The sequence below is a fragment of the Microcaecilia unicolor genome, chromosome 2, assembly GCF_901765095.1.
Source record: "Microcaecilia unicolor chromosome 2, aMicUni1.1, whole genome shotgun sequence".
Taxonomy (NCBI): Eukaryota; Metazoa; Chordata; class Amphibia; order Gymnophiona; family Siphonopidae; genus Microcaecilia; species Microcaecilia unicolor.
This window is the reverse complement of record NC_044032.1, coordinates 127711310-127728556: the sequence shown is the minus strand read 5'-3', so window position 1 is coordinate 127728556 and position 17247 is coordinate 127711310. Positions and strand designations below refer to the sequence as shown.

At 44.5% G+C, this 17247-nt stretch overlaps 1 protein-coding gene across 2 annotated transcripts in view; it reads left to right on the top strand.

The window, feature by feature from the left end:
- TNPO1 (transportin 1) overlaps positions 1-17247 on the top strand; it is a 541716-nt gene that overhangs the window by 307296 nt on the left and 217173 nt on the right. For both annotated transcript variants that reach the window (XM_030193299.1, XM_030193300.1), the window contains exon 15: positions 14286-14372. In XM_030193299.1, the coding sequence (XP_030049159.1) occupies positions 14286-14372 (87 nt within the window). The remainder of the gene's footprint in view (positions 1-14285; positions 14373-17247) is intronic.

Genomic DNA, 17247 nt, shown 5'->3' with positions numbered 1-17247 from the left:
TTTAGGGAATTTTATTTTACATCTCCTTAATAATTCAAGCCTCATAGCTAAGGACTTTTCCTTAATTGATTTCAAGTTTAATACAAGTCTGAACCAACACATTCTGTAGGTCATTATGCTTGACCACCTCATTACTAATGATAGTGCTGCCTTCATAATGAAGGCAGAAGTCCATTAATATATCCCCTGTAGCTTGGTCAGACCACTTCCTAGTTTCCTTCCTCTAGTTCTTTATGGACTGTTATCAGTCACACTCCTCCCTTGAGCAAATTCAGAGATATTAGTACAGTCACTGTAGATCCTTTTCTGTCCTCCTGTGATCCCTTCCCTAAGGATTTTTCTATCCCACTGCGGTCCACTCAAACTGACTAATGGAACACTACTTTGCTATCTGCTCTGGGTCGCGTAGCTCCACTACAGGAGTAGCCACTAAGGCAGTCCTGCCAGTGGTATTAGCAAGATCTAAAATCTCTTAAATTCTAGCTGTGCCATTACTATCATCAGTGGCAAAGTCCCATTCTTTAGTTTCTTGATCAGATATGAGGAACAAGCAAAGCTCTACAGAACCTCAATCAGTGCTAAGCAGGAATATTATCGTACTTTATTTCAGAGACACCAATACATCCAGACTTTTTATGTTGGTTAAACAATTAAAGAGCTCTTTCCAAAAGGTGGTCATTTTTATCAGTTTTGAGCTATGCGATTAATTTTGTTCATCAAGGCGAGATTCAGTTACTGTAGCTTATTCCTGTTCCAAAAGTCGTGGTGAGTTTTGGCACAAGAGTAAGCTACAGTAAATGAATCTTGCCTTGATGACCAAAATTAATCGCATAGCTCAAAACTGACAGGAAAAAAAGGGACTAAGTGAGTTTTAGAAAAGTGTTCTACAATTTAACACTCCCTCTGTCTCTGCTAACTTTTCAAACCTAACTGCTAATGACCTTGCCCCAACTTTTACAGATAGTGTCATACTTTCAATCTACTCTCCCCAGGTTGACTAAGACTTTTGAAGATAACACCCACTCTTATTCTTCTTTTCCTTCTATTGCTAGCTTTTCCTGTACTAACAGGGACTTGAGGGGAGGGAGAGGAAGCAATAGAAAGAAAGAAAAGAAGAGGAATCGGAGGAGGTATTAAGAGCATCTTCAAAAGTCTTAAGGTGGGGGGGGCTACTGCCTTCCTGTCTTCATGCTGCCCTCAATGTTTGAGGTTGAGCATATAGTGCTAGCTATGAATTCTTCAGCAGCATTATTGGAACCAATACTCTTGTCTCTTAAAGCAATCTCTTACTGCTTTTCTTTCTTTACTCCACTCTAGTCACCACTTGTCTAAGGGAGGGAGAATTCCCTTTATCATAGAAACAATTATTCACCTCGGTTAATACCCTAATGCTTATCTTCAAATAGTTGCCTAATTACTGACCAGTCTCAGATTTACAGTTTATCTCTAAAGTTGTTGAAAATCTAATGTCTGCTCACTCCTCACTTTATTTAGATAAAATCAATGCCTTTAACATTCAAGACAAACTGATTTCTGTGAACGTCACAATGTGGAACATTCTCTTCTTGGTCTTACTAACTTTAGTTTGACTAATTTGGATAGAGGTAAGAATGTAATCTGCAGCATTTGACCTAGTGGACCACACCATGCTTCAGAGACTTTCTCACCTTCACATTTTGGGCGCTGTGCTCTCTCTTAGCCAAGTCATTGTCTCTGTAAGGTATATTGGTCACGATCTACCTCAACTCTATATGATTTTATCTTTTGGTGTGCTCCAGGATTCAGTCCTGAGCCCCATACATTTCAGTATTTTTCTGGCTCCCTTTACTTGATAATTTAGTCTCTAGGTCTTGCATTTTTTATTTATACTGATGGCATCCAGCTTCTAACCACTATTGCCTTTTATCTGTTTCACCGCAATTGAAGGAAATTGTTTGCTGGCTCTCAAGTAATCTCAAACGAAAATCTTCTGAATCTGTTGTGGTTGGTTTCTCTGGCTAAAATGTGCACCTAATTCATATTTGCTGCTTCTTGGTATATCATCCCATTTCAACACTCTGTTAAAGGTTTAGGAATAACTTTACTTTTGATCAACATATCTCTGGTCTTTTTGTGGTAAAACAGCTGCGTAACCCACTCCACTTTGGATCATTTTACTCTATTTTCTTCACTCTGTAGTGCTGTCCTATTTAGACTATTGTAACTTACAGGTTCAAAGTTATCAACTATTGGGACATTACAGTTGTTCCTAAGTACATCTGTTAAACTTCTCTTAAGTATAAAATAGTATAATGTTACACCCTTGAAAAATAACATTGGCTCCTGATCTCCTATTAGTTATCATAGGAAAGGCTTAAGAGGTTAGGGCTCTTCAGCTTGGAGAATAGATGGCTGAGAAGGGGATATGACAGGTGTCTACAAAATCCTGAATGGAGTAGAATGGTTAAATGAGAATCGATTTGTTTGCTCTTTTAAAAAGTACAGAGACTAGAGGACACTCCAAGAAGTTACATGGTCATACTTTTAAATACAAAAAAAATTTTCATTCAACATATAGTTTAGCCCTGAAACTCATTGCTAGAAGATGTGATAAACATCAAACTACCTGAGTTTTAAGTGAAGGTTTGGACAAGTTCCTGGAGGAAAAGGCCATAATCTGCTATTAAGATAGACCTGGGGAAAGCTACTACTTATCTCTGGGATTGGTAGCATGAAATCTTGCTGCTCTTTGAGATTCTGCCAGGTACTTGTGACCTGGCTTGGCCACTGTTCAAAGCAGGATATTGGGCTAGGTGGACCATTGGTTTGACCCAGTATGTCTGTTATATTTTTATTTGGCTCTTGATGCCCACCAAGTCCATATTCCAGTACCTGTCCCATCTCTACCAGCTAGGATTTCAGGTGCCTTCTATTAGAGTGCATCTCTGTGCTCTTGCAGGCTATAGTTTGTTTGAATTCTGGCTTCCCAATGTCTCGTATCCAAATTAATGAGAGGCCTTATGTGAATTTTCTACTGCAGAAGCCCTTCAGTCCCTGTGGTATAATGGCTCTTGTCAGTAAGAGGTGAACTGGAGAAAGAGCAGGCTAAAGTCTACAGGCATAGAATGCTTATGGGATGTAGCAACTCCAAGCCCAGGGTACAGGTGTGGTCATGTGTCTGTTTTCCCTTTGGGTTGACCCCTGTACTGCTGGTGGCTTTCAGGCTTCAACTGCATGTCTGTAAGGCCTGAAATTGGGGACAGTTGGTATTCACCAGGAAGTCTTGGAACGGAAATAAAACGAATACCGGGCTTGAAAACACATACTGGAGTGAAGAGGACATCACAGTAGAATCTGAATCCCAATAAATAGAAGTTGTAGTACAGAAAGATAGAAATAAAGGTAATATTGAAGCAATGGCAACCAAACTCTGGCAGAGAGCTTAAATCAAAACTGGGTTTAAATATAAATGTCACAGGAAGATGATGGCCTCGGAGAGGAAATGTCGGCCATTGACAGAGACTGAGACAGCCAGCCTAGTGGAACCTGTGCAGGCCAGTGGTGGAGCCTCATACATGAAACATTCAGGTTCCTTCTCTCATGGAACCACTGTTGAGCTGATGGAATACTGCTCATTGAAGAATCTAACAAAATACTGTTTTCTTAGAGACAGTCACTTTGACTAGAAGAATTAGTAAACTTAAAGCCTTTAACTACAATTTCATCATAAGTTAGTCCTATAAAATTGTATATTCATGCCAGAGGCAGTTCTTTTCATACTAATAAGGAAATAGAACTGACTACCTTCGTTCATAAAACACATATTGTGATTCAAACACCCTGTGTTAAAATATCAATGAAGAAAAAGGACAAAAAGAAGAAAATGGAACGGTGGAAAAAGCCTGTGCAAGTCTGCGGTACTCACTCCAATGAATACAATAACCAACAGAACCTCAACATATCATTGGCCCCAAAAAACCTCCATTTCCTCATTTTGTTTCTTTATCAATTTGTTTCTCCTTATTCTTCAGATGTATTCAATATCTTTATAATTTTTAGTTCTGTAAAATATCCACTTCTTAAACATCAGAAGCACCAGTGTTAGCAAACATTCTATTCTCTGGACTGTAAATGGGCACCCCTTTACTATCTTAATGATAGTCCATCAGTCTTGGCAATGTTTGTTTTTTTGACACCTAACAGACTTTGTATTCCAGTGGCAAAGCATACACTAATAGGTTAGTGTTCTATTATCAATTATGTTATGAAGAGAATGGGCTACTCAACAGTAACACAGAGACAGGAGAAAACACTCTGCAGTATCAACACAGGCAACAGCAAACAGCAGAGGTGGTCCAGAGAAAGACAACTATGGATTTGCCACATGCAGTTTATTATTTAATGACCTGACTTGGCCAAGTTTTGATAAAGTGCCTTCCCCAGGGGTACCCAGTGAGAGTCTGTGCATTGAGCGGATTCACAAAATATGTATCTATACTTGCCATTTGCTTTTTTTCAACATTCAAGAACTTTTGTCACATGATTCCTAAGCACTACCCCAGCCCACACCTTGGGATAACCTTGCGGCCACCTAAAAGATCTGTCCCAGCACTGCCCAGGCCCGATCGTACCTGTGCACGTTCTTCTACACTGGCACACCATCCAATCACTGACTGGGTCCTGCTTGCCTCTGGGCAAGTCTCCTACCTGCCAGTTATTCTCTGATGGTTTCTAAGGACCCTGGGGCCACAATCCCAGGGATCCCACAGTTCCTAGAAAACACCCACAGACCAAGAACACAAACCACCAGGATTCTTAGTCCAGGACAGCAGAACTAACAGACTATTAGGTTTATTATCATAAAAAAATGTAGAACAGTGAACACGAAAAAGATGCAAACACTACTACTACTATTTAGCATTTCTATAGCGCTACAAGGCGTACACAGCGCTGCACAAACATAGAAGAAAGACAGTCCCTGCTCAAAGAGCTTACAATCTAATAGACAAAAAATAAAGTAATCAAATCAATTAATGTGTACAGGAAAGAGGAGAGGAGGGTAGGTGGAGGCGAGTGGTTACAAGTGGTTATGAGTCAAAAGCAATGTTAAAGAGGTGGGCTTTCAGTCTAGATTTAAAGGTGGCCAGCAAATAGTAACAGGTAAAATAACAGGAATCAACATTAAAACTAAATAAACACTGTCTTAGCACCTAAGTAGTACCTGGGAAGTTCAGGAAAAATAACTGCTCATAGGATTTCAACAGGGTCTCGGTGCAGATATCGTCATTCTCCACACTCCCCCCTCTGGAGAAATCGCAGCATATTCTGGTTAGATCTTAGGCTTCAGGGCAAATCAAGGCCCAGAGCACTAACACTAATGGGTTTCTGGCTAATGGCACTATGTTACTCTTCCCCAGGGTGTTTCCTCTTTCTCCTGCGGGGGAAGGTAAGCTAAAAAGAAAACAGACCTCAAACACCACCTGCTGGCCAAACAAGGGAAATGCATTGAAGAGGAAAGTGTCATAATGCAACATTACAAGTCACAAGCATGAGTCCCCTGTTTTGCCACACTGACACCTGATGAAGACGTTCTGTTGAACTTTTTGGCCGAGTCAGGTCATTAAATAATAAATTGCATGTGTCGTCCATGGTTGTCTTCTCCTTCTTTGGACCACCTCTGCTGTTTGCTGTTGCCTACTCAACATTGACATTTAACTAACTGGAACAACTTTGTGCTTGAGAGTCACCTCTTTTATATTCTGATCCAGTCTTTGCAACTGAGAAAGCAATATTACTTACCTTTTCCAATCTGCCCTCCCAAGAGTTGATCATGAGTTTTAAACTGAAGAGACTGAGAGGACTGCTGAATCCATGCATGCTCATAACTTTTCCACTAATTCTGATCTCTGGAAGAGCCGTTCATCCTGGCACCTTTAAATGACACAATTCCCTTTGGAGTATGATTAATCATACTGTTAATAGAGAACACCTGTTAAGCAGCTTCACTAGTTAACACTACCTTATTGCCATATCACTGTATCTGATACTAGCAATATTTTTATCTGACCTGTTGAATAGATTACATTTACATTACATTATACTAGACATATCCCACTAATACCCTGAATAGTTCCAAGCAGGGTTACATGTTAAGCAAGAGTGAACCACATATTCAGGTGTTACATATCACTCAGTTAATAAGTACAGTAATAATGAAAGAACATTAAAAAAAACAATTTCTATATATTGAAATACTTTCTGAAATAAAAAACTCTTGTGTCTTCCTAACAAAAATAAGTAGTTTCCTATCAATCTAAGTTCTAATGGGAATGAGTTCCAAAATGATACTGTCTTATAAGAAATAGAAGTAGACAATAATCTCTTAAGTATTACATTCTCCGAGGACAAGCAGGCTGCTTGTTCTCACTGATGGGTGACGTCCACGGCAGCCCCTCCAATCGGAAACTTCACTAGCAAAGGCCTTTGCTAGTCCTCGCGTGTCCATGCGCACCGCGCATGCGCGGCCGTCTTCCCGCCCGAACCGGCTCGTGTTCGTCAGTCTTCTTTTGTCCGCGCTCGGTACGGTCGTGTTTTCGCCGTGTCGTGCCCCGCAAAGTCGACCTCGCGCGTTCTCTTCGTGTGATCTAAAAAAAAAAAAAACAGAGATCCTGTGTGTGGAAAGAGACACCGGTCTCTTTCCCCCCCCCCCCCCCCCCCCCCCCCCCCGATATTTCCAGCTTTTCGCCCCGGTAAAGTTTTCTTTCGTCGTCGGGGTAGGCCGCTTTTAGGCCTCGGGTCGAAGTTTTCTTCCCCTTGTTTTTGTGGTGCCTTTTTCCGCCATTTCGACTTTTGATCTCGCCGGCGTGATTTTTCCGCCCATGACATCGAAGTCCCCCAGCGGCTTCAAGAAGTGCACCCAGTGCGCCCAGGTAATCTCGCTCACTGACAGGCACGCATCGTGTCTTCAGTGTCTGGGGGCTGAGCACCGCCCTCAGGCCTGTAGTCTGTGTTCCCTTTTACGGACTCAGGTAGCGAGGTTGGCCCAGTGGAACATTTTGTTCTCGGGCTCTTCGTCGGCATCGGCACCGGGGGTATCGAGTGCATCGACGTCGTCAGCGTCCAGACCTTCATCCTCGGCCGCCAGTGCATCGAGTGCATCGAGGCATCGGACCTCTGCATCGGCGCTGAGACATCGGACGACTGTATCGACGTCGGTGGTACCGGGACCTCGTCTGCTGATGTCGTCGGACGGTGGTGCTTCGTCTGGAGTGCAGGTGAGGGCTGTCCATTCCCCTGCTGGTGGCGGTGAGCCTTCGGGTGGGTCTCCCCCTACCCTGAGGGCTCCTGCGGTACAGCCCCCCCGAGACCGACCCCCTTCGGTCTCGGCCCCGAGGAAGAGACGGCTGGATTCTACGTCCTCCTCGTCGGTGCCGGGAAGCTCCGGTGACATGCTTCGCAAGAAGTCGAAGAAGCATCGACACCGGTCCCCTTCCCGTGTCGGCACCGAGAGCTCTGGGTCGCCGAGGGAGTCGGCACCCAGTAGGCATCGGTACCGAGAGGACCGCTCACCCTCTGTCCAAGAGGTGTCGATGCGCTCCACTCTGGACAGCCCGGAACAGCCTCCACGCCCGGAACAGGTTCTGACGTCGACGCCTGCATCGACTTCCATGCCTTTTTCTGCAGCCGCTCTGAACGAGAGCCTCCGGGCCGTTCTCCCAGAGATTCTGGGAGAGCTGCTGCGCCCTACCCCTCTGGGCGCTTGCTGGTCCATCGCCGGGGGGGGGGGGGTCTCCGACGTCGGTGCCGCGTGCGGTACCGACTGTGGCCGCCTCCCAGGAGGGCTCCCCGACTACGTCGGCGGTGGGAGCTTCGCCGATGCGGGCGAGGGAGTCTACCTCTCGATGCCCCCATCGTGGACGTGGCTCCACGGAGTCGAGCCGGGCGCGGTTGCAGACACAGGTTTGTGAACTTGTGTCTGACACCGAGGGTGAGGCCTCGTGGGAAGAAGAGGAAGACATCAGATATTTCTCTGACGAGGAGTCTGAGGGTCTTCCTTCTGATCCCACTCCCTCTCCTGAAAGACAGCTTTCTCCTCCCAAGAGTCTGTCTTTCGCTTCCTTTGTCCGGGAGATGTCTACGGCCATCCCCTTCCCGGTGGTTGTGGAGGACGAGCCCAGGGCTGAAATGTTTGAGCTCTTGGACTATCCTTCTCCACCTAAGGAAGCGTCCACAGTACCCATGCATCATGTCCTAAAAAAGACATTGCTGGCGAACTGGACCAAGCCTCTAACTAATCCCCACATTCCCAAGAAGATCGAGTCCCAGTACCTGATCCATGGGGACCCAGAGCTGATGCGCACCCAGTTGCCTCATGACTCTGGAGTTGTGGATTTGGCCCTAAAGAAGGCTAAGAGTTCTAGGGAGCATGCTTCGGCGCCCCCGGGCAAAGACTCTAGAACCTTAGACTCCTTTGGGAGGAAGGCCTACCATTCTTCTATGCTCGTGGCCAAAATTCAGTCCTACCAGCTCTACACGAGCATACACATGCGGAACAATGTGCGGCAGTTGGCGGGCTTGGTGGATGCGCTCCCCCCTGAGCAAGCCAAGCCTTTTCAGGAGGTGGTCAGGCAGCTGAAGGCGTGCAGAAAATTCCTGGCCAGAGGGGTGTATGACACCTTTGATGTTGCGTCCAGGGCCGCTGCTCAAGGTGTGGTGATGCGCAGGCTCTCATGGCTGCGTGCCTCCGACCTGGAGAATAGACTCCAGCAGCGGATTGCGGACTCGCCTTGCCGTGCGGATAACATTTTTGGAGAGAAGGTCGAACAGGTGGTAGAGCAGCTCCACCAGCGGGACACCGCATTCGACAAGTTCTCCCGCCGGCAGCCTTCAGCATCTACCTCTACAGGTAGAAGATTTTTCGGGGGAAGGAAGACTGTTCCCTACTCTTCTGGCAAGGGAAGGTACAATCCTCCTTCTCGACAGCCTGTGGCCCAGGCTAAGCCCCAGCGCGCTCACTCTCGTCAGCAGCGTGCGCCTCAGCAAGGCCCCTCGGCTCCCCAGCAAAAGCAAGGGGCGAGCTTTTGACTGGCTCCAGCAGAGCATAGCCGCAATCCAAGTGTCAGTTCCGGGCGACCTGCCAGTCGGAGGGAGGTTGAAAGCTTTTCACCAAAGGTGGCCTCTCATAACCTCCGACCAGTGGGTTCTTCAAATAGTCCGGCAAGGATACACCCTCAATTTGGCCTCAAAACCTCCAAATTGTCCACCGGGAGCTCAGTCTTACAGCTTCCAGCACAAGCAGGTACTTGCAGAGGAACTCTCCGCCCTTCTCAGCGCCAATGCGGTCGAGCCCGTGCCATCCGGGCAAGAAGGGCTGGGATTCTATTCCAGGTACTTCCTTGTGGAAAAGAAAACGGGGGATGCGTCCCATCCTAGACCTAAGGGCCCTGAACAAATATCTGGTCAAAGAAAAGTTCAGGATGCTTTCCCTGAGCACCCTTCTCCCCATGATTCAGCAAAACGATTGGCTATGCTCTCTGGACTTGAAGGACGCCTACACGCACATCCCGATACTGCCAGCTCACAGACAGTATCTGCGATTTCAGCTGGGCACACGTCATTTCCAGTACTGTGTGCTACCCTTTGGGCTCGCCTCTGCGCCCAGGGTGTTCACAAAGTGCTTAGCTGTAGTAGCAGCGGCACTTCGCAGGCTGGGGGTGCACGTGTTCCCATATCTCGACGATTGGCTGGTGAAGAACACATCCGAGGCAGGAGCCCTGCAGTCCATGCAGATGACTATTCGCCTCTTGGAGCTACTGGGGTTTGTGATAAATTACCCAAAGTCCCATCTTCTCCCAGTGCAGAAGCTCGAATTCATAGGAGCTCTGCTGGATTCTCGGACAGCTCGCGCCTATCTCCCGGAGACGAGAGCCAACAACTTGTTGTCCCTCGTCTCGCGAGTGCGAGCGTCCCAGCAGATCACAGCTCGGCAGATGTTGAGATTGCTGGGCCACATGTCCTCCACAGTTCATTGACTCCCATGGCCCGTCTTCACATGAGATCTGCTCAATGGACCCTAGCTTCCCAGTGGTTTCAGGCTGCTGGGGATCTAGAGGACGTGATCCACCTGTCCACGAGTTTTCTCGAATCCCTGTATTGGTGGACGATTTGGTCCAATTTGACTCTGGGACGTCCTTTCCAAATTCCTCAGCCACAAAAAGTGCTGACCACGGATGCGTCTCTCCTGGGATGGGGAGCTCATGTCGATGGGCTTCACACCCAAGGAAGCTGGTCCCTCCAGGAATGCGATCTACAGATCAATCTTCTGGAGTTACGAGCGATCTGGAACGCTCTGAAGGCTTTCAGAGGTCGGCTGTCCCACCAAATTATCCAAATTCGGACAGACAACCAGGTTGCCATGTATTACATCAACAAGCAGGGGGGCACCGGATCTCGCCCCCTGTGTCAGGAAGCCGTCAGCATGTGGCTCTGGGCTCGCCGTCACGGCATGGTGCTCCAAGCCACATATCTGGCAGGCGTAAACAACAGTCTGGCCGACAGGTTGAGCAGGATTATGCAACCTCACGAGTGGTCGCTCAATTCCCGTGTGGTGCGACAGATCTTCCAGGTGTGGGGCACCCCCTTGGTAGATCTCTTTGCATCTCAAGCCAACCACAAAGTCCCTCAGTTCTGTTCCAGGCTTCAGGCCCACAGCAGACTGGCATCGGATGCCTTCCTCCTGGATTGGGGGGAGGGTCTGCTGTATGCTTATCCTCCCATACCTCTGGTGGGGAAGACTTTGTTGAAACTCAAGCAGGACCGAGGCACCATGATTCTGATTGCTCCTTTTTGGCCGCGTCAGATCTGGTTCCCTCTTCTTCTGGAGTTGTCCTCCGAAGAACCGTGGAGATTGGAGTGTTTTCCGACCCTCATCACACAGGACGAAGGGGCGCTTCTGCATCCCAACCTCCGGTCCCTGGCTCTCACGGCCTGGATGTTGAGAGCGTAGACTTTGCCTCTTTGGGTCTGTCAGAGGGTGTCTCCCGCATCTTGCTTGCTTCCAGGAAAGATTCCACTAAGAGGAGTTACTTCTTTCTATGGAGGAGGTTTGCCGTCTGGTGTGACAGCAAGGCCCTAGATCCTCGCTCTTGTCCTACACAGACCCTGCTTGAATACCGTCTGCACTTGTCTGAGTCTGGTCTCAAGACCAACTCCGTAAGGGTTCACCTTAGTGCAATCAGTGCATACCATTACCGTGTGGAAGGTAAGCCGATCTCAGGACAGCCTTTAGTTGTTCGCTTCATGAGAGGTTTGCTTTTGTCAAAGCCCCCTGTCAAGCCTCCTACAGTGTCATGGGATCTCAATGTCGTTCTCACCCAGCTGATGAAACCTCTTTTTGAGCCACTGAATTCCTGCCATCTGAAGTACTTGACCTGGAAGGTCATTTTCTTGGTGGCAGTTACTTCAGCTCGTAGAGTCAGTGAGCTTCAGGCCCTGGTAGCCCAGGCCCCTTACACCAAATTTCATCATAACAGAGTAGTCCTCCGCACTCACCCTAAGTTTTTGCCAAAGGTTGTGTCGGAGTTCCATCTGAACCAGTCAATTGTCTTGCCAACATTCTTCCCCTGTCCTCATTCCTGCCCTGCTGAAAGTCAGCTGCACACATTGGACTGCAAGAGAGCATTGGCCTTCTATTTGGAGCGGACACAGCCCCACAGACGGTCCGCCCAATTGTTTGTTTCTTTTGATCCCAACAGGAGGGGCGTGGCTGTAGGAAAACGCACCATATCCAATTGGCTAGCAGATTGCATTTCCTTCACTTACGCCCAGGCGGGGCTGGCTCTTGAGGGTCATGTCATGGCTCATAATGTTAGAGCCATGGCAGCGTCGGTAGCCCACTTGAAGTCAGCTACTATTGAAGAGATTTGCAAACTGCGACGTGGTCATCTGTCCACACATTCACATCTCATTACTGCCTGCAGCAGGATACCCGACGTTACAGTCGGTTCGGGCAGTCAGTGCTTCAGAACCTGTTCGGGCTTTAGGATCCAACTCCACCCCCCGAGGGCCCTGTTTTTTCTGTTTCAGGCTGCACTCTCAGTTAGTTGGTAAATTTTTTTGGTCAATCTCAGTTATGTCCTCGCCGTTGCGAGGCCCAATTGACCATGGTTGTTGTTTTGAGTGAGCCTGGGGGCTAGGGATACCCCATCAGTGAGAACAAGCAGCCTGCTTGTCCTCGGAGAAAGCGAATGCTACATACCTGTAGAAGGTATTCTCCGAGGACAGCAGGCTGATTGTTCTCACAAACCCGCCCGCCTCCCCTTTGGAGTTGTGTGTCTTCCCTTGCTTTGTTTTTGCTACATATGGGACTGACGAACACGAGCCGGTTCGGGCGGGAAGACAGCCGCGCATACGCGGTGCGCATGGACGCGCGAGGACTAGCAAAGGCCTTTGCTAGTGAAGTTTCAGATTGGAGGGGCTGCCGTGGACGTCACCCATCAGTGAGAACAATCAGCCTGCTGTCCTCGGAGAATACCTTCTACAGGTATGTAGCATTCGCTTTACGTGCAGACGGGACATACAACAGTGTCCTCTTAATCAGATTTATAACCAATGGAAATATTAACAATTTTTACAAGATAGTAAAGGGGGCTCACCGTGCAATATCCTAAAAACAAGAATCCCAAGTTTAAACTTCACCCTCAACTCCACTGGCAGCCAGTGCATATCAAACAAATATGGTGCAACTGAATCAAATCGATTTGGAGAATAAATCAGCTTGGCCGCTGTATTCTATATTATCTGCAGCCTATGCAATGAAGATTTGGTGCAAACCATAATTGATCCTAGAAAGAACTAAAGAATCTAAAGGTAGAGGTGATGAAATGTTTCTTAATGTACCGCAATTTTTTCAAGAAGAAAAAAGACTTCTTAACAAGTTGATTTGTGGTTGCATATTAAGCATATTATCAATCTCTACACATACCCTTCTTGACTTATCAAAACAAAAACAGTTTGTGCCAGTATTAAATTGTAGACTGCTAAAAGGATGATCCACAGACCCCAACCAGAGAAATTTCTAGTAGATGTGAAACTGAATCCACAAAAGGCCAAATCAGAAGCACTTTATCTTCAGTGAATCCATTGTAGCAATAGAAGCTTCAGTTCTGTTAGCAGTGCCATTAACACCAGGGCTACAATTTTCAGACTTCAGGGAGCTATAGGAACATGGAGGGAGGGTTTCTTTGTTTTTGTTATTTTTTTATTTTATTTTATTTTTTTGCAATTTGAGACACTGGAATGGTTGTAACCCAACAAATTTAAACATGGTACTTCTGCTCTTCATATTAGCTTAGCAAGACTGGAATGCTATGCATTCAATTCAGAGAGCTAGAAAAGGGATGAAAAAGCTATTCATAGCAGAAATGCATGCAAGAAGAGAATGGATGCTATTTTCTAAAATTTTATTTTTGTTTTAGGAACTTATTAAATCATTGTGTAATTTTCTTTCCAACAGGAGCAATAAGTGGCAGTCTACCTTGCTGGTCACTTAGGAGTCCTTCCACTAAGGTGCACTTACAAATTAGTGCCATGCAGCCCATATTAGTGAGCTGTTTGGCATTTAGCGAATGCTAAATCTGTCAGCGCACCATAGTAACACCCTTAGTGTTTTATTTTTCTATAAATGTGGAAACTGTTACCTGTAACTACTTCCTGGAAGTAATTTATATCCAAAGTACAGGCCATCACCTGTTGCACATTACATTTCACATTTACATTTGGTTAAAATGATAAATAGCATGAAATATTCCCTCAATATGGTGCTGAACACGTAGCAATAAATGAGTGATTTCCAAACTGTGGGTCAGGACCCCAAATAGGGTCACATCAGTGATAGGGGGTCACAAAAACAGGGCTGCTGTCCTACCTTCTGGATCTCAACTGTGACCAGTAGTCGTAGTTGGCATGGGGCCTGTGAATGAATGAATGTTCACAGCTTTTGCCTGCTGTGTAGGCTTCATGTTAGCCTACTGAAGCACTGGACCCTGTGCTGACTGCTGTGGTTGCCACCACTGCTGCTTAATGCTTTGGGTAAGTGTGGAGGGGGGGGGGCAGAGTAACTGGATGAGAGAGGGGAAAAATGAGTGGAGTGGAGGTCTGCTATTTTGTTTTGATCATTTGAGGTCACAAATTTTTTTTAATTATTAAAATGGGGTCATATTGAATGCAAGTTTGGAAAGCACTGTAATAAATGTATTGAATGGAAATTGATTTTTTCCTTAATTTTATATGTTTATTTCTTTTAACAGGAATATATTCAGATGCTTATGCCTCCACTCATTCAGAAATGGAACATGCTGAAGGATGAGGATAAAGATCTCTTTCCTTTACTTGAGGTAAATTGCGCCTAAGTGTTCATGTGTATATAGTACATCTAAAAGAATGTAAAAAGAGGGCATCCAAAATCTGTTGAGGTAGCTCTGTAGCCAGTCAGCTTTTCAGGGTGTCCACAATAAATGTGTGAGAAATTAGAATATATTGCAGATTTTTCTGTACATTCATTGTGAATATTTTAGAAAATGTATTGGCTGCCTAACAGGTTGGGGAAACCTCAGCTTAGCTTTTCCAGTGAATTCTGTTGCAATGGACTGGACTGTAATGTGCGGTTCACTTTGTTTTATGTTTCTTGATGATACTTGTATTAACTGTCAATAAAGACTTCATGCAAATAAAAAAAAATTGGAATAGTATTCTGAACTAATGCTCTTTAGATCTCATGTTATTATTGATTCAGACATTACAACAGAAAATGGCATTTGAAAAACCAGTAATCGAAAAATGAAAAAAGAGCTCTATTTTCAATTGAGGGCTTTGAGAAGTCCCTTGAGGAGTTCAGTATAAAATTGGATAAATTTACTAGGGACCTTCAGACAGTTAAACATAAAAATAAATTAGCACAAGATAAGAATGATTCAGATGGATATGTTTATACATGGATGAGAACTCAAGAACCTAAGCAGGTTTCATTGAAAAAAACTTTTGGTGATTTTATACTCCAGTACCTTGAATGGAGAAGAGGATACAGGAGAAAAATCGAAGGTGCCCATTATTCAAGGGACAATAAGAAGTTTAGGCAGGGGATTCGGGAAGAACTGGGGGACACCCACAGTGACGTTCAAACAAGTCAAGACACAGATGAGACGACAGAGGGTCGATTCCCTGCAATTAATTTATCAGGAAAATACCTTCTATACAATTGCAAGTCTTGGCTAAAGGACTAACATTTATATCCACCTAATTATCATGATTCTTTTCAAGTAAGGGTGGATTTAGCTACGTTTATCAGAACTTTACAGTTGAAACTTTATTTTTCCAAGGCTGATAAGTACTTTTTCAAACTTCCGTCAAAAAAGCAGATGGTCTCCCCCAGGACCTATGGATCCGGTTATACCTTTTATAGACATGTTCTCAGAGATTTAAAGGATCTAGAATAAGTGCGCCCATATGTTCATCAGAATTTAACTGCTCAGGAAAGAAATGCTATCCATTCATTGATGATCCAGAAGTTGTCCTGTTGCATAGACAAGATTATCTAGATGAAGCAAATCATCAGTTGACTGATGTTAAATTATATCGGAAATTATCTACAGATCCTACTGACTATCTTCTCCAACAGGTGATACACATTACATCAGAAGCTGTTTAACAGGGCTTCTTAACTAAAAATGAATATGCTTTTTTGAATTATAAACAGGCTAAGATACCAATTTTCTATCTTCTTCCAAAAATTCATAAAACTTTGGTGCACCCACCAGGACGTCCCATTGTATCAGCTCGAGATTCTCTTTTGGAAAGATCTTGTAAATATGTTGACTGTTTTCTGGCTCCTTTGGTTCTTTCTACTTATTATATGAAAGATACAGCTTATTTTCTTAACAAGATTCGTGGGTTAACTTTAATCCCCACTACAGTTTTATTGGTAACTATGGATGTTCAATCATTATATACAGCCGTTCCTCAGAAGAAGAAGTACTTGAGAAATTTTAAAATCAATGTCAATGACCTGTTAATACCTACAGCTTTTCTCCTTCAATTAGCTAAATTAGCTTTGCAAAATAACCATTTTTTTGTTTAATGGAGATCTTTACTTACAACTTTCTGGGCTTGATATAGGGGCGGTTTACCCCTTCAGTGGCCAATTTATTTATGGCCAATTTGGAAGATCAAAAAGTATTTACAAGCTTCCCCTTTTTAAACACGATTTTTGTTGGTGGATCTTTATTGATGATGTATTCATGATATGGTATGCTAGTGAAGAGTGTTTGGATCACTTCATGCCGTCTTTAAATGATTGTCATCCTACTATAAAGTTTCAGTGTGTGGTACATCCTTTGGAAATTTGCTTTTTGGATGTGAAAATAACTAAGCGAATGGTCGGTTAGAAACAGATATTTACACTAAAAGTACAGGTAGTAACACACTTTTGGCATTTGATAGTATGCACCCCTATCATACAAGAAACTGCCTTCCTTTTGCTCAGTTTTTGCGCTATAGGCGGATATGTAATTATTCAAGCAAGTATAAAGAAGCTGCCACACAACTGAAAAATAAACTGCAGGCACTGGGTATCCTAAAAATTGATAAAACATGTTTATAAAAGAGCTTTGTTTAATAATCGTGAATTTCCATTAGAAGAAAAAATGCACAAATCTTCAGTCTTGGATATTCCATTCATATTACAGTACACTTCCTTGTCGCCACAAATAGCTAAAATTGTTCAGATACATTGGAATATTTTATCAACCCATGAGATCTTTGCTCAGAAGAAATGGATGATTGCCTATTTGAGACAGGCTAACTTTGCAGACCTCTTGTATCATACAGATGTTTGGTCAACTAGATCTATTCAAAATCCGGTTCTCTCTAAATGTGGCCACTGTGTAGTTTATGATGTTATGGAGGAAACTACTAAAGTTTGGGATGATTTTAACAAGAAATGGATTTACATCAGATGTTCTACTAATTGCACTTTGAGGGCTGTTATATATCTTACAACATGCTCATGTGGATTGAAATATATTGGTCAAACTAAACGCATGTTAAAAACCAGAATGATAGATCATAAACATGGTATTAATACTGAAAAAATGCACATGCCTTTGGTGAAATACTGTGTGTTTTTGTAGCATTTCTTTGACCAGCTGCGATATATGGTCATTGAACAGTTGTTAGATAATGGGCATAGAGGAGATATTTCCCATTGCCTCCATC